At 31.5% G+C, this 24760-nt stretch overlaps 3 protein-coding genes across 3 annotated transcripts in view; 1 reads left to right on the top strand and 2 right to left on the bottom strand.

Moving 5' to 3' along the window:
* Positions 1–3309: 3309 nt before the first annotated feature.
* Positions 3310–4284, bottom strand: LOC134724101 (probable E3 ubiquitin-protein ligase MID2). Its single transcript, XM_063587601.1, has one exon. The coding sequence runs from the start codon at positions 4282–4284 to the stop codon at positions 3310–3312; it is 975 nt and encodes a 324-aa protein (XP_063443671.1).
* Positions 4285–7633: 3349 nt separating this feature from the next.
* The window catches only part of LOC134716105 (AP-4 complex subunit epsilon-1-like), a 31124-nt gene continuing 13997 nt past the window's right edge, over positions 7634–24760 (bottom strand). Inside the window, exons 7-19 of the mRNA XM_063578881.1 lie at positions 23950–24116; positions 17860–17933; positions 17080–17202; positions 16457–16566; positions 15671–15810; positions 14566–14678; positions 13800–13903; positions 13036–13257; positions 12380–12445; positions 11698–11809; positions 10421–10526; positions 9619–9784; positions 7634–8102 (exon numbers count right to left, since the gene is read on the bottom strand). Of these exons, the coding sequence (XP_063434951.1) occupies positions 7671–8102; positions 9619–9784; positions 10421–10526; positions 11698–11809; positions 12380–12445; positions 13036–13257; positions 13800–13903; positions 14566–14678; positions 15671–15810; positions 16457–16566; positions 17080–17202; positions 17860–17933; positions 23950–24116 (1935 nt within the window). The 3' untranslated portion in view covers positions 7634–7670. The remainder of the gene's footprint in view (positions 8103–9618; positions 9785–10420; positions 10527–11697; positions 11810–12379; positions 12446–13035; positions 13258–13799; positions 13904–14565; positions 14679–15670; positions 15811–16456; positions 16567–17079; positions 17203–17859; positions 17934–23949; positions 24117–24760) is intronic.
* LOC134706761 (uncharacterized) lies at positions 18359–20098 on the top strand. Its single transcript, XM_063566023.1, has one exon. It carries the CDS (start codon positions 19000–19002, stop codon positions 20053–20055), a length of 1056 nt encoding a protein of 351 aa, XP_063422093.1. The 5' UTR covers positions 18359–18999; the 3' UTR covers positions 20056–20098.

The following is a 24760-nucleotide window of genomic DNA, read 5'->3' as shown; positions in this document are numbered from 1 at the left end:
CCTGTAGATTTATAAGAATGACAAAATAATTGATATTCATGTCAACACAAAAGAACTGACTACTTGGGTGGTGACACCCTCGGAGACGAAACTGCCACCAGCAGTGACATAAACAAAAATTATATTGTGCAGTGAGATATTATAGGACATGAGAATTGTTAAACAATTCATACAAGAAAACTCTATATTTTTTGTTATAAAACGATAAACATGATAATTGAGAGAAAAAAAGCGTGGTTAAAATTATAAACATAATTATTGATTCAAGATGGAGACATTAGTTTGGTGTAATAAATTTAGTAATCATACTATCAAGCGTGAACTGCAATACATTGGCCTACGTTGGTTTTGCATTTATTGCCTTTATATACTAGTAGTAATTTAATTAGAGGCAAAACAATTTCCAGATGATAAATTTATGCTACAAAAAGAAGCCCATTACAGTTGTTCACTCTTTATTATCTCTCAAAACAGGCTATACTTGTTTCTCCACAGACCCCAAGGGGTGTTGAGGTCCAGCATTATTATTGTCACTGGTATTTTCCCTCATCCAGCAGTAGAGATCTTGGCTAGATCATTCCATTTGCTGTATGGATGTTAAAACTACAACTACATCTGGTCGGGTATGTGACATTTAATCTGTTTGTATTGTGAAGAGAGTGCAATGCTCTTTGCACGTTTAAGAACTCTTCTAGGGGTTTGTATGTGGACTCTTGCAAAAAGAATGTATTGTCTCATTCAAAATAATCTCAACTCACAATGTCATTTAAATATCCCTCTTCATTCCAGTTGACCCACTTGTCAGAACCTATATATTGCACTAATTGTTAATTTGTTCTCCCTCGTCCTTGATACTATATTTATTTTGATGTGCTATTGGAATATTATCTCGGATGGCTAGTATTAACTATTGATATCATTAAACATCAGTCAGATGAGCTGATATCCATAGTCTGTTATTAAAACATTCTTATCAACAATAATATTTACAAAAAGATCTCTATTACTCATCAGCTAAATATTTGAACATTTGACTCTTCTCTACCCTTTACAAAAATATTTCACATTCCAAACTTTAAAAGTGTACAAATTAGTCCTGCTTCATAAAAAAGTTCAACATAGAAACATTTATCTTTATTTAGGGAGGGATAAGTCGTACTTTGTTTAAACTCTGATTCAAGACAAAAATTATCTAAATATGGTATTATCAAGATGCTTGATTTCTCGAATGGAAATACATGTATATTTGTTTTGTTTGGAGGACCTGTTTTTATGACTAACAATTGACATCCACATGCAGACCAACTGTGCCTCTCTTCTTTCCGACTTATTCCTTTATTCTTAAAGATTGGCTTTATAAAAGAGTTTTTGAGAATGTATGAAATAAAGCTACACATTCAGCTGTTTAGATGAAGTCATGCCTTAAGGTTGATCCGTGTAATCACTGGTCGGTTTTTTTTCTCCTTTCTTTTGCCAAAGCATTGCCAGTTTATTTTCACCTTGTTTGAATATCTCTTTGTAATTTTCCGGTTCTCTGTTGATGTACTTGTAAGTGTTATCATTAGGTGATCAGTTTTGTTTATATTTCAATTTACTATCAACTCGAAAAATATTTTAGATAGACACGAAATGTAAACATAAGAAAATAATCAATGACCTGCTCTACAAGACCTACATGATTGTAAATATGACTCAAAGTATCGATAGCTTATAAATTATGTTCATAAATGGTCATGGTTAGATAACCTTTATTGCCTGTTTGCCTATAATCATGCATACAAGGTCACATTTTTAGCTTCATCTTTTAACTACATCTCTATCTGCTATTGAGATGAGTATATTTCGCCCCTCTTTTACACTTAAAGAGATTGACAGTGATGGTTGATTCAGAATAGATGGTTTTCTTTCTTTTCATTCTCAACTTTCCATATATGTGTATCATCTATCCAGCATTCCACTCACATATTATTTATATATTAATCTATCAGTTTATATAGTATCGGCGTCTTGTGTCAAATAATGAATTCCTTTTTTAAGAGTTGACGAATCAAGGGTTTATAAGGATAGAGTTGTAGAAAATAAAGGCAGCGTTAGTATATCCCTGTTCAATAGTCATAAAGAATTAAAAAGTTGAGAATTACTGACAGGGGACAACAGTTACTTTGGGCAATCTTTGATTTAGGGCATTCAAAAAAAATTTAACCAATCTGAGACTTCGTTACTGTTTAAAAACGTTAAAATTATATCAGGTTGATATGAATATCAATAATGTGGTAATTTTCATAAATTTCCTGTTTGAAAATTGAATTTTTCGAAACACCAAGGATTTTCTTATCCCAGGAATAATTTAACTTAGCCGTATTTGGCACAACATGTTGGAATTTTGGATCCTCATTGCTCTTCAACGTTCTATTTGTTTGGCTTTATAAATATTTTGATATGAGTGTCACTGATCTAATATAGACGAAATGCGCGTCTGGCGTACTAAATTATAATACTGGTACCTTTTATAACTAATAAGGCTTTGTGCTTGCAATGAAAATATTATCTAAATGATTATTACTTTTCATTATGTAAATGTAGTTAGTTGTAAATAAAGTCAACAGTAGTTTACTGCTGTTCAATGGTCATAAAATTAAGCGAAAAACAAATCTGCAAACTAACTAACATACTAAAAAAATTACTATTTAATAACAACTGCCATATTCTTGACTTAGTACAGGACATTATATGGTAATTGGTGGGTTGAACTTTGTTTTGTGGCTGGTAAAACCTCCCGCTTATATGACAATGACAAATATTGCTATAAGGCAACATTACGTGACCGGAATACAGTACACATCACGCAAGAACAATCAGGACAGAAAAAATCAATACTAGTAGTTGAATTGAATAGAGATAAAAAAAAAAAAAAAAAAATCCATTCTTTCCTTTAATAACACCATTCCAAGTTTCGTAAGAAACCACTGTTATATTTTATTAGTGTGTTACTATGGGTATGACACTTTGTATAAAAATCGCCGCGATATAGCCTTTTTTGTGCTAATGCAGCGTAAAGCAACCAACAATCAATCAATCAATCTTTGTATAACTAAACTTAACCAACCATTTTATTGACATTGCTACACAAATAACCATAGAACATTTCAGAAATATATAAAGTAAACGGGTTGTCTATTTCATAGAACGTGAAGTTTAACCAAAAGACAAATATAAGCTAAGTTTCGTTATAGTGAACACTTTATATAAATTTATGTAAATTTAAAATAACATTGTCTTGTATAGGTATTTAAATGCTTCATGCTGGGTCTACTTGACAACTAGTTTACTTTTTATTCGTGCAGACTTTCTGGGTGTGATGATCAACTCAGTCGAGGATTTGTTAACTGAAATTTCACCCAATGCATGAACAGTATTTTGCAAGTTTTCGAATGTTGTTGAAGTAACAAACGACAGATTCAGTCCTACAAAGTTCTCAGTTGATTTTTTATTGAAAGTTTCCAATTCTGTCATAAGATTCTCCAGACTTTTGGACATTACAAATGAATGTATGTCTGATCCAAAATCCTTCACCATGGTGATATCGCTTTGCCAGGTTTTCAATGTTTCTGTTCTCTTTTCCAAGTCTTTTGTTTGGGTTTGTAGTTTTTCTATACACTCTTTATGAGCTTGTAATAGTTTTTCTTCAATTCTCATTTCCAGTGAATCTAAATAATCATTAACTTTTCGCCTCATTTCACTTAATGTTGTTCTGATTCCATTTCTCTGTGCATTTATCATTCCAATATTTTCTTTCTTGTGATTTTCTAACTCGTTTAACGTTGTTAGTGCCTCTTTCATTCGCAGTCCTAAGTCCTCGATCTTTCCGTTCTTCTTTGCGTCAACAGAGGCCTCTCCAAGGGTAATGATTTCATGGCATTCCTTCTGATGAATTGTTACACAACCCGGACAACACAATTTGTCATGACTTTTACAGTAAAATGTAAAACTTCCTCCAGTATGGTCACAACATGTTTGTGTAAAGTTTCTTAAAAAGTCACTTATATCCTTTAGTTTCAGTAACGGTATGAGCCTGTGTGTAATACTTGTCTTTGACTTCTTATGATGTTTCTCACAGTCTGAACACAGTCCTTCAGCACAATCAATGCACCAACAGAAAGCATAGTCTTCACTACTATCCCTCTTGCAAGGTCCACATGCTTCGTCAGATGTTTGTAAAGTGATTACTTTACTGGTAATTGACAAAGTAGATTTGGAACGTGAAGAAGGAAGTTTGCTTGCCATAACTATCTATAAAATATGAAATAATAGTGTTCCTTTCGAAATGTTTTTCTCTCTATAAATTATTAAACTGAGTTATTCTTGCTCATGGTTGATTTCAGTTAGAAAAGAGAAATTCAATAACTAGAACATAAAATTTGTTTAAAACATTGTTTATGCATGATTGCCAACAATATCACATTGCTTGAGCAAGCGCATTTTGATTTAATTATTGTGTTTACATTGACAATTGAAATAAAGACGATATAGTGTACGAGTAGTAATATTAACCACAGAAATGAAATACACTGAATAGTTTGATATTCAGTACACTCAAACATTAAAACTTTTTTTGCTTATGTTGTTAATTTGCGATTTTCAGTTAAGTTTTCATCTGAATATTATTTTTTTTTCAAAAAAGTAAACTGCATTTAGAATATGAAATATCGTCGTACTAATTATATTCTAATGATTTTGTTCATTCAGAGAGGTGTTAATGGTAGAGTTTCCATAGTCTCCTTTTGGCCAGCCACAAAACCAGGTTCAACCCACCGTTGAAATCTTAAAATGTCCTGTAAAAGTCAAGAAAATAACAGTTGTTATCTTATAGTTCGTTTCTATGTGTGTTGCACTATTTTGTTGCACTTCAGTGTTTTTGTTGTTTCGTTGTTTCCCTCTTAAAGTTGATGTGTTTCCCTCGGTTTTAGTTTGTAATCCGGATTTGTTTTCTCTCAATCAATAAATGACTTTCGAACAGCCCAAATCAATTATGTATGAGTTTTTTTTAGAGCACGTTATATTAACTGTTTGGTAAGGTATAATTTGACATTTCAATTTGCAATTCAACGTATCCTCCCTGATACATAACGAGGTATTCCTTCTTTCTACTGGATATTACATTAATAAACTTGAAGACATAGAAAAATCAGCAAAGCTTCAAACAGCAAAACTTCAAACAACAAATAATGTGTCCATAGTACACGGATGCCCCGATCGCACTATCATTCTCTATGTTCAGTGGATCGTGAAATTAGGATCAGAACTCTAATTAGTAAGATAATAACATAAGGAACATGTTTACTAAGTTTCAAGTTGATAAGACTTCAACTTCATCAAAAACTAACTTGACCAAGAACACTTACGTGAAGCGGGACAGACAGACGGACGAACGAACGAACATACAGACTATAAACCAAGTTGCCCATAAATGGGAAATAAAAACAGAACGGCCAACCTAGATACGAATATCTTGTTAAAGAAGAGACAATCAAACACAGTGAAAATATATCTGATTCGAGCAAAAAAATATATGAAACTGACATCATCAAAAAGTTGGCTTTTTAAATTTACATATTACTTGAGATTGGAAGTCAAATAACCGCCATGCATTTTGGAGCCACCTGTGCCTTCTGTGTGCCAACTTATTTGTTTAGTATTGTGATGAAACTTCACGAAACAAGTAGGTTATTATTTTGGGGTCCTTCAAAAAGTTAAGTTTCATAATCCATCCCTGCTTTCAAATTTTCGTCCTTGAGTGCACCTGATGGAGGTTGCATTTTAGACGCCTGTATTTCAGTGAAAGTGTTCTAAAAATATTGTCAAGAAAACTACAATTTTCCTTTAACTTCGATTTCATCTATAAAGATGCTATTCTATCACTGAATAATTCAGTTTGGTGACTTTGATTTATCCCTAAGGTATCATCAGGTCAGTATATCTGTTCTGGCATAAATAAGGATATCGGTTGATATCATGCTTTTCTTTGTCTAATATGTTCTCCTATTTATTTGTATTGTAGTCCTGTAATATTATGTTGTCATTTCAATGTTATATTTAACTTTGCCATTAAAGTGCGGGGTTTGGCATGCTACAAAACCAGGTTCAACCCACCACTTTTATTCCCCTTTAAAAGTGTCCTGTACCAAGTCAGGAAGATGGCCATTGTTATATTATTGTTCGTTTCTGTGTGTGTTGCATTTTAACGTTGAGTCGTTTGTGTTTTCTCTTATTTTTGAGATATTGAGATAAGACGTGGCACAGTACTTATCTATCCCAAATTCATGTATTTGGTTTTGATGTTAATATTTGTTATTCTTGTGGTGTTTTGTCTGTTGCTTGGTCCGTTTCTGTGTGTGTAGCGTTTCGGTGTTGTGTCGTTGTTCTCCTCTTATATTTAATGCGTTTCCCTCGGTTTTAGTTTGTTACCCCGATTTTGTTTTTTGTCCATGGATTTATTAGTTTTGAACAGCGGTATACTACTGTTGCCTTTATTTGATTGAATTTTGCTGTTGTGCATATAAACTCAAATTAAGAAATATATCTCGGGTATGCAAAGCTCTGATTCCTTGTTCAGATTTGGCAATATTTCATAGGTCTTTATGAAGGTTTTAAATCATAGTCCCTGCAATGTTTGTAATAGCTTCTAAATCTTCAAATGTTTTGGTCTCGATCATCATTGAAGGGAAACTAAAATTACTAAGCCAACAGCAGATGTTGTTTGACAGAAACATGCTGTTTTAAAGTTTTGACAACATTCAGTATATAAATTACTGTGATAACATGAACCGTACCAATTTGTTTGCAACATATGCACATTTCGACAATCAACGTCTCTACAGTGATGCTTGAGGCCAAAATATTTGAAAATGCAAAGCTTATTGAAAGGATGAAGAGCAATAAAAATGCCCTTTTTTCACTCGAACTTTGATAACGGTTGTCCCCCTAAATACAAAAAGAACATATGCTGAAACTTCTTAAATCCACTAATGTTTTCAAAAGTTTCAAGCTATGTATTATGTATTGCATTAGAAAAAATACATAGGTGTTTAAGAATGACAGACCAGGATCCTGTTTAACAAAATACTATGGCTTGATCTGGGCGGAGTCTCTTATCTGTGTCACAAAGATGGCCATACACGATGGCATAAAAGCAATTGCTTTAAAAAATATTCTATATGAGTTGTCTGACTATGATATAAATTTTGGCATACTAACATATACTTTCCATGAAATAATCATTGTGTCATTTCAAAAACTGTCACTGCTAACATTTTTAGGCATCTTTTAAAAGATATGAAACCAATAAACAATACTAATTAGGTGTGTCATTGAATTTCAATCCACCATGTTCTACGTAAGAAAATGCATGTACCAAGTCAGGAATATGACAGTTGTTGTCCAATTATTTGATGTGTTTCAACTTTTGATTTTGCTATTTGATTAGGGACTTTCTTTTTTGGTTTTTCCTGAGAGCATAGTATATTTGTGATTTAACTTATTTCATAAAGCCATACAGTGACTGAAAGATTTTTTTCTAAAATTCATACTCACTACTTTACTCAACACCAAAAACTATCAAAAATATAATAAATGCATTTTTTTAATAAATAAAACAACTTTTATTTCAAGTATTATGATACACTATCATCATCATATAAAGTTTGTAAGGAATCCGAGTATCTTGACTTTTCAACTTTGATTTTGACATCGTCTATAAAATCCTCATATAGACTTCCTCCACTTCCAGATGGTAATAAGTCTGTATCACTTAAATGTTTATCAAAAGAATCATTGTCAATGTGATGCTTAGAATAGGTCTGCACTGCCACAAATGATTCTCCAGTATAATTTTCTGAATACTGAGTTTTACTGAGGCTTAAATCATCCAATAGTTTAACATTGTCACTAGAAATATTTTTATTAGGTGAATTTTCAACTGATGACTGGTGAAGTTGTCTCCATCCTCCATTATCCATATTTGTTAATGGCTGTGCACTTTTGATATCAAAATTGTCCTCTTCTGTGAAAAAAGGATCAGGTTCTTGTTCTACTCTCGTTTCAACCTTCAACAAAAAATTAAAATGACATTATTTTGTAATTCACAATAAACGGTAACTAGAGATTCTAATGTGCCTGTGTCACTCACCTTGGTCTATGTGAATATTAAACAAAGGGAGCAGATGGATTCATGACAAAATTGTGTTTTGGTGATGGTGATGTGTTTGTACATCTTACTCTACTGAACATTCTTGCTGTTTACAATTATCTCTATCTAAAATGAACTTGGCCCAGTATTTTCAGTGGAAAATGTTAGTAAAAATTTACAAATTTTAAGAAAATTGTTAAAAAATTACTATAAAGGACAATAACTCCTTAGGGTGTCAATTGACAATTTCGGTCATGTTGACTTATTTGTAAATATTACTTTGCTGAATATTATTGCTGTTTACAATTTGTCTCATTCTATAAAAAGTTAATAACCAAAAACAGCAAAATTTCCTTAAAATTACCAATTCAGGGGCAGCAACCCAACAAAGGATTTTCCGATTCATTTGAAAATTGCAGGGCAGATAGATTTTTACCTGATAAACAATTTTACTTCGTCAGATTTGCTTTTTGTTTTAGTTTAAAGCCAAAAACTGCATTTTACCCCTATGTTCTATTTTTAGCCATTGCGGCTTTCTTGGTTGGTTGCAGGGGCGGATGCAGGAATTTTCGAAAGGGGGGGTGCTAACCCAGGGCAAAGGGGGGGTGCAAAACATATGTCCCGATACAAATGCATTGATCGGCAAAAATAAAGGGGGGGTGCGCACCCCCGGAACCCCCCTCTGGATCCGCCACTGGGTTGGCTGGGTCACCGGACACATTAATTAAACTAGATACCCCAATGATGATTGTAGCTAAGTTGGGTTTTATTTGGCCCAGTAGTATCAGAGGAGAAGATTTTTGTAAAATTTAACAACGCCAGATGAAGATGATGCTCCCTTGGCCCTTCGGGCAAGGTGAGCTAAAAAGTGCTAATATCTAATTTATCCCTTTAATAAAAAAATTCCCTGTAAGCCCAATTCACCACTTTTGGCTATTTCATGATGGCTAGCCTTTATTTAATGAGGAATCCAAGGCAGTGAGAGAATCTAAAATGTACAGCAGGATAATTAGAAAACTTAGTAATTTATATCATTTTCTTGCTAGTTTGTGCATTTTTCCTTTGATCTTTTTTTGTGATAATTTTCATATCATGCTACTTGCTTGAGATGGAAAATCATTGCTAAAAACTATGCATGCACATGGCGTTGCTAATTAAATTGACAACGTCGTCATAGGTTGAATAGCGATAAAAAGATCATCATTGTTCATCTCAACTCGATTGCCTTTCTCACTCAAGCGAAAAAACCAATCTCGTTTAGATGATCACTGCTAATCTATAAGTCACTTAGTTTAGAAGGACTAATCTGAGATATAACACTAAAAGTTAGCCAATAAGTGTCATGTTATGTCAGTTCACATATCAATTTAGTTTCCTCTTAGATCCATGTCTAGAGCAGACAGTTTTTTAATGTGTATCTGAAAGCTGTTTACCTGTCCTGGCATTATGCCACCAAACAAAGCAGAGACCATTTGTTGCCTATTTCTATCTACTTCTGTTATATGATCTTCTTCCTCTTTTTCTGTCTCTTTGGTATCTACAATCCTTCCTTCCTTTCCCCATACCTTCTTCACTGCTGGTAATTTTGACACTGAATCACTGAAAAGGGAGAAATACTTTAAATTCAGAATTTTGTGAACATGCAACAAGATTAGAATTAATTTACTTGGACTCATATCTTAAATGTACACTTTATAGCATCTTCAAGAAAAAGAAAAATTGCCTAACTTTGTCATAAAAAATTTGGACAATGGCATTCAGATTACTTTGAGAAATTTTTATACCAAAGGTTAAAAGGACAACACTCATGTTTATGTTAGATTTTGAAAAAAAGTTAAATGAGGTAACAAAAACATTGTCTGCATAATTGAAAATACACATGATGTGGTGTTTAATCTTTTTCATTAGAATTATTACAACCAGCAGTAAGAGGGCACAGCTGTTTTCATTAGAATACAAATCTTTTGACACTATACCCAAAATGAGTTGACTACCTATTTGGTAATTTTGCAAGAGCACTGACAGAAATATTTGTAGTTTGCAGACATAATATTAAAAATTTCCAAGTTTAATCTAGTATGAAGTTTAAAGTAGAAATCTTATTTAATTTATTTCAGTTTAGTTGTTGGTAAGTAATGTTCTTCTACAATCTGGTCTGTCATAGAAAAATATGTTTATATTATAACTAGACCCAATAATTTTATCTATTACAAGTAATGTATTAAATTAACAAACCTTGCAGTGAGAGATGTACCACCAGAGCTTGCGACATCCTCTCCAAGTCTACTCAAAATGTCCATTTTTCCTTGATTCTGAATACCTTTAAATAGTTCTGTCACACCTAACATAGAAAATAATTATAAAGATATACAATCAAATTAATCTTATGTTTTGTACACAAAAACATTTTTAACAAAAAAACTACATAATTAACTTATCAATAACATAATATAAATATGAACTATGGCAGTATACTACTTTAACCCTTCGTAAATTTTACTAATGCCATCATGAGTTGGTTGACTGTTATGGAATAACTATTTTACAGATAATATTGGATAAGTTCCTTACGTCATAACTACAACCTCCTTCCCTTTCATGAATGTGACCTACAGAATAAGACTATTTACTGGATTTGTTATAACACGAGCAACATGATGGGTGCCAAATTTAAAGCAGGATCTGCTTATTCTTCCAGAGCACCTGAGAACCCCCGTTTTTGGTGAAGTTCATGTTGCTTATTCTTTAGTTTTCTATATTGTGTCATGTGTATTATTGTATTTCTGTTTATCTTTTTCATTTTAAGCCATGGCGTTGTCAGTTAATTTTCGATTAATGAGTTTGACTGTCCCTCTGGTATCTTTCTTCCCTCTTTTATACATGTATATATTTCAAGAAAGAAGTATGAGTACACTTCATTGAATCTAACACAACTGGAATACGTTTTGAGTCAATGAAAGACTAATGTAGCAAATTAATTAATAGAGATGGTAGGCAAGACAGAAATTAAATGCAAGTACATAATATGTACTTGCAAAAAGGGAAATATGTCTATTTTAGATAACAAACAAAAATAGAAAAAGAAGAACATAACTTTGTTTTGATGTATTCAACCTTTGCTTCAAAAACTGTCACATAAATGAAGAAATTGCATCGCCAGAAAATTAGCTCATTTTTTTTCTCTTTGGAAAATGAAAAATCTGAATCATACAATTCTTTATTAAGTTCCCAATAATTATCAGTATCATGTTGCAATGCTTAAGTTATAGCTGCTCAAGAAGACTCATATAAAAAGGGAAGTAACTTAAGAATTTAAATAATAAATAATACTCTGGACAAATTTTAATCATGTCTTTCTTTTACAAGCCTAACTTGAGACATAAAAATATACTAGTGATTTCTTTTTTGTCTTCAGCCATCACATGTTTTGTCTATTACATTTCCAGAATATCTAACATTCATTAGAAAATGTATTCAAATACAATACAATTTTTACTTTAATTTGAAAATACCTTGTTCTTGTTGTGTCTGTTTAGATCTCATATTTTTAGGTCTATAGGGTTGGGCTCCATTCTTTAGGGACTTTGACACATAGTTATCCAGAAAAGACAAAGTGAAGTCCATCTAAAACAATTAAAGGTGATTATAGAGTCTATAATATAGACTGTTGTACTTCAACAAAATGAGTATTTTAAACAGCAGCACTACAAAGCACACAACCTCCTTGCAATCTCACAAACTGTATTTTTTGGCTGAGTTTTTAAAAACTGTTCTAATTTAAGCCCAATACACCTTATTGCTATTTGTCCCCCATTACTGGACATCACACAGGTTCCCTTCAAATGTTTGATGTCACAATACAAAATACCTAACACCACAATGTAAGAGTGATTGTTGAATGACATCAATAGTTCAAGTGGGATATATTCTAAGGGTCAGTCGGGAATAGTGTTAAAGGTGTATTCAGTTCCTGTTCTTTTCTTTTTATGAGATTCATTTGTCCCAGATTCAGGTGCTAGCTACAAATGAATGATTAATGTATTTTCTCTCAGGGTTATCTACTTTTTATACAAATAGAACAAAGAAAAATCTAAGGAACAGGAAACTTGGTATGGAACAGATTATGTTAGAACAGCCCTAATTTGCTAGAAAGTATTTACTTTTACATTTACATCTGCTCTTTAGAATACAAACCGTTTCAATCTTTGGTTTTGATATTTCTGGCTTCAAATTACTCATTCCAACTAACTCTTGCAACTTCTGTTAAAAAAATAAGAAATCATAATTAATAAATAGTTAAGTCTTTCTATGTTGTGATGTTACACTATTGTTTTAGGTAAAGGTGAAGGTTGGTAACTATTGAAACATTTATTTGCACCTATCCTAAGTCAGGATTCTGATGTTTAGTGGTTTTTGTTTATTGATGTGTTCATAAATGTTTCATGTTTTGTATATAGATTGGAATGTTGGTTTTCCTGTTTGAATAGTTTTACACTATTGGTTTTCCTGTTTGAATAGTTTTACACTATTGGTTTTCCTGTTTGAATAGATTTACACTAGTCATTTTGGGGGCCCTTCATAGCTTGCTGTTCGAAGTGAGCCAAAGATCCACGTTGAAAAAAAACTTTCCATTTTATAACTATTCAACAGAATATTGTTGATGTTTGATATAATTTTGAATTGAAGCCAAAAAGAAATGTAGGTGTGTAAGTGATTGAAATATTGATTTTCTATACTATTTTCTATTATAACTCCCACCAAAATATTCAAAAATAATTAAGCTATTTAATTTCAAATACTAATGAGAAATTATTGTAAGGGTTTCAAAGGTATAAGTAGTTTTAGCATACCTCTACAATTATAAGATCATCCATTGTGTTCACTAGTTGTTCTACAGGTTCTGCTATTGTATCAGTCATCAATACGTTTGAAGTAACCAGATTCATCAAGGCATTTGTAAGCCACAATTTGGTCATGACAGTAATATGTTGTCTTGACAACTGCTTTGTAAACAAAGCCATAAGTTTATCTTTTGGCATATTTTTAAGTAATTCCGCTTCCTGTCCAATTATCTGTGAAATAAATAATTCTGATACAGTATTTCATATAAATTTTCAAATAACAACATAATATTATTTGTATTAACCTATATGCTAATGGTCAAAGATACTCATTTGACTGTTTTTTCCCCTCTTAAATTGAAAACAGGATTTCTATTTAAACTATAAGGATTGATTATTTCTGTTTGACTTCAATAATAATCTTTGGAGCGAATGAGGACAGGATTAAAATTGTGTATGGTCAAAATGAGCTATTTTAAATGGGAAAGTATGCATTTTTTGACTTACCAGAAAACAGCAAATTAGGTCAACTCCAAAATAAGGGCTATTGAGAATGACTATAGATATGTTAGTTTTTACATACTTTGTTTTGTATTTTATACTCTGTCATATTATCTTTTTTGATGTAAGAATTAACAATACAGACATGGAAGTTTTTTTTTATGTTAACTTTGCTATGGACTTGATGGCTGTCCTGTTCCTTAAATTTGCTGAATATAAATTTGACTCAAAAAAGTTATTCAAAAGATCAGACAATTACAAATAAGAATTACCCAGGATGCAAGTTTCACCATATCTTCGAGTAAATCTTCCCTGAATAAACATTCAATAGATTTCTTTACTAAATGTTGACAAAATTCAGTGTTCCTTGTTATTCCTATAAGTAGAAATAACAAATCAGTTATGATTCTATATATATACTGTCATGTTGATGAATCTAACCTCAATATCAAATAGCACTCTCTATTTTTTTAATGCTTATACAAAGTGGTAGAATAAGCTTTGTCTGTTTTTACACTCTAACTGAGTCTACCAGTGAGACTAATTTGTTATCTTTTGTAAAAGTCAGTCTAGTATTTCACTGAACAAGACATACACTACAAGTTTGTGTTATTTCATCGGTCAAAGAACAAATATTCATCTTTTAAATGGAGTTTTACTGTGCATATTGATGTGTCTTGTTTATTCTACATTAGCTAGAGGTATAGAGGGAGGGTTGAGATTTCACAAACTATGTTTTACTCTTGGTTATTTTTGTATGCTTAAATTATAGGCCAATCATTATAATTACGAGGAGGTACCCAGTACTTTAACCCTCCTATGCTTTTGACAAGTACCCAACAATGTATGAATTTTAATATAAAGTATTCATGGAATAAATTGAAAAGTACCACCTACATTTGAGCAAAGTACCAGTCAAAATGAAAGATAAAGACACCCCTGACTAAAAGAATAGAATTTAAACGCTGTAATTTGTACCCATAAACTGCACAGATGATTCGTGATGAATTGACATACTTAGTACATATGTAAACATACCTTTCCTTAATGTGGCAATACATTTATTCATTACCATGGATGATGAGGAACTAGGACAGATTTGTAAAACTTTAAACAGAATATCCACAAACCAAACTTCTGGTTTAAAAAATCTTTATGTTGTTAAGGGTCGTATATATATAATCTTTTCAGAGCAAAAGATAATACTAAGCTATATTTAAAATATACACTAAATTTAAAGAACATTTGAACTTTCTTGAGGAGGCTTGAGGGTACCAAAAAAAATCGGCAAAAATTGAAACATTCTTTTTTCATCATAAATTTCATTTGTTACACTATTAACTGTTACTTTATGATATGGTACAAAATCAACAAACAAAAAAATCAATTTGTTTTGGCCCATGATAACTTTTAAAATGTTTATATCTTTAAAAAAAACCTCCAAATTATCTCCCTTTTGTGAAAAAAAAAATGCCATTTTTTTTGCATTAAAATTAATACAACTTTTTTAACTTATTGGGGACCTATATTTTTTATTATTTTTTTTAAATAATCTGTACATATACTATATTTACAACTATTGTATTGTAAACTTTAAGCAATTTCTGTAATTTAAGTCTTTTTTTATTTTGAAATTACTTTTTTTCTCTCCTATTACTAATTAGTTCAACAGAAACAAGTAACTTAACAAAAATGCATGCTTCTTTTAAATGCACATTGTGAGCTTAAATGAAAGGTGACCCCATATTTCTATTTCATTTTTCCATTAAGTATCAAATAAAGTTTTTTTATAGAAAAAAATAGCGAAATCCTATTTAAAAAAAAAAAAATTGATTTGTACCGTTGAGCCCTTTTAAATCAAGTAAAATAGAATAGAAGGGTTTGTTTCTAAATTTTAGGTTCTTTGCCTAGGGATATGAAAAATTGGCAGTTTCAATCTTTATATACAATAGAATTGATTAGACTTAAAATTAAAGTAAAAATAACCTCTCTGCATTCAAAGATTATTTTTTTTATTTTTTTTCTTTAATTTGTTTTGCTTAGCAATATTAAGTAAGGAAGATGAAGGGGACGTATATTAATAAAAAACAAGTTCACTGGTAATACACAAAGAAGCAATTCTTCAATTTTATACAAAGGATACTTTTGAGTAAGTTCTATGATCTTGTGTAATAAATCTTCCTTATGGAATGGATCATTACTGTTGACCATGTGTTGTAAGAGTTTATCACATACTGGTTGTACATTCACTGAGTTTGTCATGTTGTATAGTAGGGATAGTGTCTGAAAGTATATACAAGTTCAGTTACATAAATCATAATGTGGCAAATGATAAATGCTGTATATAGATATAGGAAGATTAGGAAGATGTGGTGTGAGTGCCAATGAGACAACTCTCCATCCAAATAACAATTTAAAAATTAAACCATTATAGGTTAAAGTACGGCCTTCAACACGGAGCCTTGGCTCACACCGAACAACAAGCTATAAAGGGCCCCAAAATTACTAGTGTAAAACCATTCAAACGAACATTTTCATTTCACTGGTTAATATTTTACAAGTATATTTCAGTCTGATGTCATTTTGTTACCTTATCTTATGGTAAAAGTTATATTAGCCTACGTAATAAATGTCTTGTGCTTTTAGCTAACAATTTATTCTATACCCTCCAGGAAGGTTAAATTTTGCACTGATTATCAATTTCATACTTCAAAAAAAAGAGAAAAAAAAAGTTCTCCATAATAACTTCATCAATCCTGTATTTTTTCAAAACTATATTTGAAACCATGCATCATTTTGAAGAAATAATTTGAAAAATTCAAGGCCTAGGTGTAAATTATCATGAGAGATTGTACTTTGATAAAACTAATACATTTTTTTATTAGCTACACTTCCATACAATTGCATGTCAATTAGTGTAAAATCTTACTTTTCTTTGGATAGTTTCATCTGTATCATCTAAAAGTTTTACAACTATCACTTGGTATTGTAATGAAAACTCCTGACTGACTCTGACCAAACCAGTTAAAGCCTTTATTCCTAGGAATTAGATTATAAATACAAAAACATTTAAAGTTTATCATCATCTTTCAAATTAATAACCAAGTTGATGGTGTTATAGCATATATGGCAACTTTAAAAATCCATTTAATTTGGAATCTGTTTGATAATGTCTTTTTGACAATCATAATACATCTTTTTTTTTCTTCTTCATATATAAGTATTTCCAATCATAATTTTAACAAGAATATGTTTCATTAGGATACAATGCCCCTTGTTGTATAATCCATTTTCAATGAACCATGAAATATGGATGAAAGCCCTAATTTAGCAGATATCTATCAAAATAAACATTTGTGCAGATTTTGATTTTCTGTTTTAACTACTTTAAACCAAATCTTTATCCTTTACTTCAAACCTCTCTATTAATTTAATGCTTGATAGTTGTAGTTATCAGATTATTATTGAAACATTTGATGATATAATATTTTTAACATATCCCAATTGAATTCTAAATGACTAAAAAAATTGCCCCACTCAAAATAAACATACCAATGTATTTTAGTGTTAAGTCTTTTGCTCTAAGGAAATTCCCTACAGCCTGAGTGGCTGTCTGAAGTAATTCTTGGTTAGGGTATATAGATGTACTTGTCTGTATACACTCATAACATATTGCTGTAAATATATAATACATGTAAATCAAAAATAGCCTGATTTCTTAATTCTGCAAAAAATTATGGCATGGCTTTTCACACATTTGTTATTATTTATTTATTCAAAGATAAGATACATTGACAATGCTTAATATTTTTCATAAGATTCTCATAGTGCAATGCCATTTTTTTTAACCCATTGCTTTGAAAGTAAAAACACTGATGTTTTACTTTTTCCAAAGTATCGTGCTATTCCCAAAGTAAATTTTCTTAAAATATAAATGTTTTTAATCCCATGAAAGCATTTTGAATTTGTTCTGAAATTTTGATAAATTTTGGACCCTAACAGATTTATTCATTTTCAATTACATGTTGAAATACTATAAATATAAAAAATATAGTCTTGTGTTTTTACTACACGTATCTGCTCATGCAGTGATGACTGAAAAAACACCCGATTCAGCTCCAGAATTGTTTGTTAAATAATTTATTGCTTTCTTTTGTTAAAGGTTTAATCAATTATGATGTGCCACCTTCAGTATGTTGAAAAAATAGTTTTGGATAAAGCTTAACCATTTCTGTTTTAGGCTCAAAATTTACTACATTGTATTACAATGTGCAGAATTAGACTTCAGAGGGAAAAAAATTGAAAAGACATAGTATGTACAAAACTACGAACCAAAACACATTTTGTCTTTAATACCAGTTCTCTCAAACACTGCTTGCAGTACTGGGTAAATCATTTCACTTTCTCTGAAACAAACAAAATTGAATACACTAAATTTTCTTTTCATTCAAAAGAAATATAAAAATCATTGGAATTCTGATTTATACCTAACCTGATATGGGAGAGAGGAATAAATGGACAGACAAATAAAGCTAACAGAAAACCAGATGACCCTCAACTTTTATTAAAATAAAAATAGCTAGGTATATAATATTTTTCTTTTATTTAAGCCTATGCATCTTTGAGTTATAGCAGCTTCAAAGAATTTGATATATTTTTTTTTAACTACACATCTCTTCAAAGCTTGATAAGAGTTGTTCAGGAAAATTACTAACAAACCAATTGATATACAGCAAATATTAAATCTCGAATTAAGCTTAAATAATTCAAATTTAAAGAGACTTTATCTTTCATCTAAACGTACAGAACTACATAACTACTACAACAATTATAACTACTTCTTCTACAATAAGCAACTAAACTTTCAGGGGGAATTGTACGGTCAGAAAGAGAAATTACCATATTATCGCATTACAATAACTTCATTGTTTGTTAAAGAAGAAAAAAAGCCACAAGTACAATATAGTCAGTTGATCGAGTTTCATTGACATATCTCATGTTTAATGATCACAATGAGGATAAAAACAAAACAAAACAGAAATATATTCCTGAGTATTATTTGTACTTTAAATCAGAAGGAGACATTATGTGTGGATGATACAATTGGAAACTATTGCTTTGTTATTCACCATGCTGAAGTATTGATTAAATCTAACTTCAATATATCAGTAAGAACGATTTATCTAGCATCAATTGAATACACATTAATTGTGTTAGCTATTTTTAGAACTAGAGGCATTTATGATAATGAGATTTCAAACAGAAAAACAATCCATAGTGCATAGTAAACAGTATTGGATTTATCCAGCATTAATGAAGTCACTGTGATGATATCTAATATAAATTAGAGCTTCAATCAGAACACTCTATTCTAATTACATAATGTAAGGGATATTTAATTATTTCAAGGTTCATTCAGAGGTGATATTTGAAATAGACTAACAGCTAGTGCAATATAATGTTAAAATCAAAATGAAAGAAAGTGTACTTGGATTACCCCCTTTTATAAATGGAACCTTTTCAACGGACTATGATTTAGAACTAATTAGATACCTGTATAGTGTACCTGCTCCAGTGATTATATCAATTACATTTTGTTTTACCATTGTATATATTGTGTTATCTAACTATGTGACAGACCGTCGATCAGCAACAACTGTTCAGAAAAATGGGATTGTAATATCTAACACGTTACTGGTATTGTGTCAATATCCAGTCTTTATTTACTTCTTTGCCACAGATGATCTGTTAGGACCAGCCACCATTGGTTGGTGCAATACCTACAGAATCATGGGATATGTTCTCCCAGCCATATTTCACACGACCAGTTTATGGCAGATTATATTTTATGGAATACAGCGATTTCAGTGTTTACAACATCCATTTAAAGCATTAACATGGTACGCCAAAATCAACCGATTTTTCAAGTTAACCATTCTCATATTTGTTTGCTCTTTTCTTGTTCATTGTTACAAATTGTTTGACTTTGTCAACCAACCAGCAAACCCTTGTGATTTTCAATACAGAGATGCATTCAATAGTAGGAAGTATGAAGAATTTTATGTCTGGTTTTGTGCTATTGTGGTGCACCTGGTTCCCTGTGTGCTTATGTCCATGCTAACTATAATTCTTGTTTATGTTAATATGAAGATGTATTTTCAACAAAAGAAAGTCCTCATTAACAATCCAGAACATTTACAAAGGAACTGGAAATACACATTACAAGAGGGTCAATCTATAGGACTTTTAATATTAACGTTATGTGTAGAATGGCCATTGACGATTTATATATTCTCCAATTCTACAGTGCAAGACTCATTACTTATTACTCCTCTGAATTCATTCCCTATATGTATACATTTTGCTATGATAGTTAGTTACTCATTATATTTGCCAATGTTTTTAATTATGAACCATGATATGCGGTCCACATTTTATTTAATAATCTCTGATATTAGAAAAACACTGTGTCCGACAAGAAGACAAGATGAGAATGAACTTGAGAATTTGAATCCAAATCAATTTTGAGTATTTTGTAAATTCAATGTTTAAAATGTGCAATAAACATGAAGATGATGTGAACTTGACTAGTACTGTCATATATGTGGAACAGCCTTTGCGGTCAAGTGGTAGTGTGCTCTCCCTGAGTACAAGAGGTTGTGAGTATGAATCACAGCCAAGTCATACCAAAGTCTTAAATATTGGTATTTGTTGCCTCTATGCTTTACAAGCAGCATAATGAAGTAAAAGCAAAGTCTGGATGGCTTGAAGTTCAAATAATGTGTCTTGGTAAGATGACTTTGGACTATTACCTTTTGAATTAGCATGCTCAGCATCTCTGTCTAGTTACAAAGTAGGGTTTATATTTGAAATGCATTAACCTGTTCAAGCCTGAATATGCAATCAGTTTGCAGCTGAACATTAAACAGCCATCCTTAAACAGCAGTCTCAGATGCATGATTTTTTTAATTATTTGTTATAATAGCTGTGTACTACATGTACTAGCTGTCAGTAACTGTCAGTACCCTCAGATCTGTACTACTCTCAGATCTGTTACCTGTACTTAAGTGTCTTTTTGTTGTTGGATTGAACTAGTATCCAGCCATTTCTCCTCTGTGTTTTTGTTAGATGTATTTCTATTTCAATTAATCCTCATTTAAGAATCCTGAATTTTGATTGGTTGATAGCCAGTGTATTTTTCACCAATTTACTATTATCAAGGGAATATTGTTCATTTTTGTACACCGCCTGGGTATTTGCCAAAGGATTTGCCTTTTTTTACCCTATGTGCCGTGGTATTGCCAAAAATATTCTCTATCCCACTGGACGCTTGTGACGTCACGATCATAAATGCGTTTTTCAACATTAACATTCGGTGTAATTAAAAAGTTATAGCATGTTCTTGAGGGTTATTTGCGAGAAATACCAGTCTTGAGAATGAATTTCCCTCACCTTTAGGCCTGCGAATTTAACATTCTCTCGACTGGTATTTTTTGCAAATACCCCTCCTTAATATGATATATCTGTTTAGTACCCATCTGATGAGTTTAAGTTAAGTGGTACGTTTTGCAACTGAGTTTTACAGTTTGTTCTTATGTTGTAGTCTCTGTCCCAGGTAAAGGGTAGGGTTAGGTACCTGCTAACATAATTAACCACACACATGTGCCTGTCCCAAGTCAGGAGCCTGTAATTCAGTTTTTGTCATGTGTTACATATTTGTTTTTTTTTCTCATATGATTTGTTTGACATTTGTTTTAAATTTGTTATATCGGGACCTTTTTGCTGACTATATGCGGTATTGGCTTTGCCCATTGTTGAAGGTGGTACAGTGAACTTTAGTTGTTAATTTCTGTGTTATTTGGTCTCTTGAGAAGAGATGTCTCATTGGCAATAGCACCACATATTATTACTTAAAATACAATTCGATTCACATCATAAGACAGGAAATCATTGAATACCCTAATGGAAATAAACAAGAATGCGTCAATGTTAAGCAGACAGTTGAATTAGGGTGAAAGCTCTAATTTGACACTAAAATTAGAAATATAATATCATAGGGAAGTAAAGGGAACATTTGTACTAAGTTTCAAATTGATTGGACTACAACTTCATCAAAAACTACCTTGACCAAGACCTTAACCTGAAACTGGACAGACGGACAGACGCACCAACCAATTCACAGACCAGAAAACATGATGCCCATAAATGGAGCATACAAATCTCTAATTCACTGATAGACAAGGGAGTTTTTAACTGTTCTCACTAGAACAAACTTTTTTATGAGCATGTTTTGGGTCAATTGTAAAGCTAAGAAACACTTACACAAATTTAGTGTGCTTTTTGCAACCACTCATTTCCATTCATGCAGAGAAAATATTTGTTTGAAAACCATTAAAAAAACTGTGACAAATGAATGAGGAATCCAAAATATAGCTTTTTCTATATTTAAATGTTATATGTTGAAAGGTCAAAAGAAGGTTAACAATTCTGACATTTATGAAATATGTCTCAGTTAAAATGGTTTGTAAAGATCAGCCCCATATCAACAATAATCAATAACTTGTAGGATTATGTAAATGTCCTAAACACTTTGTAACTGTGTATCATAATAGTCTCAAGTGTGGACTATAGAACAGTTGCAGACATTAAGACCAAGATACAATCATGACATTCAAGTGATTGTCATAGGTTGCTGTCTGCCACATATATTTATAGATTATCTTTGATCATCTCAACAAGATTGATTTTCTCGCTTGAGCTGGTACAGGGAAAGAGAGAAAAGCAATCGAGTTGTGAAGGACCAATGATAATCTGTTTATCGCTATTTTACCTATGACAACATTGTCTACTTCATGTTATTTTCATTATCAACGCCATGTGCCTCCTTAGTTTCTAGCTATAATTTTCCATCTCAAGCGAGTAGCATGATATGAAAAATTATCACAAAAAAAGATGAAAGAAAAATGCACAAAATAGTGATAAATATAATTATCATATTTAATCTCATAATGATTATTCATTAAACTTTCATGATATTAGACAGAGAAAAAACAAGACAAATAATCGTCATACACATCAAGTCACATGTCATTTAAAAAGACCTCTAAAAATTGCATCTTATCCCAATTTTATAGTTTTAAGTTTGCAACATTGTTATCTCCCCTTTAACTGTATCATATGACATTATGCTTGAAATTGTAAGACTTACAGATTGTTTTGAAGAAAAAAACTCTTCAAAGACTTTAATCATGGTTTGTAACTTTTCAAACTTTAAACATAGACAAAAAATATTGCCTCTTTTAATATTTGAAGTCAAATGCTATACATGATACAGGATTTAAGAAGGAAATAACTCAAATATCAAAGCAGTTTAAATCTTCTTGGACTAACAGTTGGAACTAGTTGAAAACTTACCATATTCACAGATTACTTGTAACTTCTGTGGATTCATTACTATTTGTTGGATACCAATTATTGTTGGTTTCTTGGGTACAGGTGAACCATAAATTTAAATGTTCAACGAAATTACAAACTTTCTATTGACTTAGTACATTGTATGCAAAGAGTGACAAAACCACAAGTTCAAATATCAACGAGAATGGAAGTTTTCCTCAATCCAAGAAAATAGATGCCCACAAAAATAATTGAATCCACAGTAACTACTACAAAATTTTAGACTGATGAAAAAACTTACAAGACATAATCAAATGATGATAAAATATCCCAGATGCCAAAAAAAATCTTTTAATGTAAGTGCTAAAACCAAAACTCCAATTGAATGAGACCTGTATTTTATTTTAATGTATAATAATAATGTGTTTGAAATCTACCGGGATTTCATCAAATGGTACTTTCATTAACAATAGGCAACACAAAGGGATGCAGCACATATAAATAGATATAATAACATAATTTGAATCAAAACAAAACAGCATACATGCCCTTTGAATATTTGTTTCATTTCATATGTTGAAACAAGGGGTATTTGCAAAAGCTTTTTTTTGGCAAAAATAGCTGATCAAGTGAAGGTGAAATTTTAATACATGTAAACCAAAGGAAAATCTATTCAATATTGGTACTGAACCAGGTACAATATGAAGATACAATAAATCATATAAGAGGATCTGAAGACCTACAGAAGTTGAAATGGCATTATGAGTTCTAAATATGGATCAAATTGTTAAAGTTGACATTATACATTTTAGGCTAGAACGGACACTGAACAGCTTTAAAAGTGTGTAAAAACTATGAGTTAGTCCTTCACTCTTCATATGCAATTTGGAACTCATTTTTTAAATAAATACGCTAAAAATTGTGTATCTTAAAACAAGCCCAGGAAATTCCAATATGAAGACTTCCACAACTTATTCACATCTTTATTGGTTCATCATTAGATTTTATACTTATTGTTAAAACTCCTACCTTTGATTATCAGCTCCTAATAATGCCAGGATTTTAAGTATCTTGATTTGTAACCATGGTGATGGGATACTGTGATATTCAAAAGGAGAGGGCAGTTTTCTTTCTATTATCTGCTGTAGAATGTCGACTAGAACAGGAACTAAGCTCAAATACTTTTTTCTGTCTTTCTACAAAAATTTGAATATTTTTTTTATTAAAATGTTCATTTTTTTCTCAAAATAATTTCAGTACTTCCACTAAGTGCCAACATTTTACATATGTCCTACATTTATTAAATAATTAACTTCATAACACTCTTTTGGTTATCATGTCTTATTACAATTGAGAAAAAACACCATACAGGGTCTGAAATTGAATAATCTTCTCAGGTAAATTTTTGAATATAACACATGTTTTGCAGCAAGATAGAGCCATGGTGTAGTGGTAAGTGCATAATGCCATTGGACTACTAACACAAAGGTTCCTGGCTTGATTTCCGTTCCAGGATGAAATTTTAGGGACTGAATTTTCGGCTCTCCCTGGACACCATTTGCAATGAATGGTCTTGAGACAACGATGATAGTCTTTTGGAAGGGGAAGATAAATGGCTAACCCGTGTTAAGAAAGAGCCATATCTCTTGCACGTTAAAGACACCCTTGTAGATTTTGAAAAAGAGTAGGCTATTTCTGCTACAAGGCAGCACGCACAACCGCAAAGGGAAAAGGGATTAATATAAGTTGTAAAACTTGTTTCCCAATCCACTATAAATAAATATGTTTACACCAAGAGCAATAATTATACTTTTTGCAAAATTTCAAGTAGTATTTGGTT

The sequence above is a fragment of the Mytilus trossulus genome, chromosome 1 (assembly GCF_036588685.1).
Source record: "Mytilus trossulus isolate FHL-02 chromosome 1, PNRI_Mtr1.1.1.hap1, whole genome shotgun sequence".
Classification (NCBI taxonomy): domain Eukaryota; kingdom Metazoa; phylum Mollusca; class Bivalvia; order Mytilida; family Mytilidae; genus Mytilus; species Mytilus trossulus.
Note: the sequence above shows the minus strand (reverse complement) of the source record. Positions and strands in the feature narration are given on the sequence as shown.

Excerpts from the sequence above, each read along its gene's own strand:
- LOC134706761 (XM_063566023.1), top strand. The coding sequence starts at position 19,000 with ATGAAAGAAAGTGTACTTGGATTACCCCCTTTTATAAATGGAACCTTT.
- LOC134724101 (XM_063587601.1), bottom strand. The coding sequence starts at position 4,284 with ATGGCAAGCAAACTTCCTTCTTCACGTTCCAAATCTACTTTGTCAATT.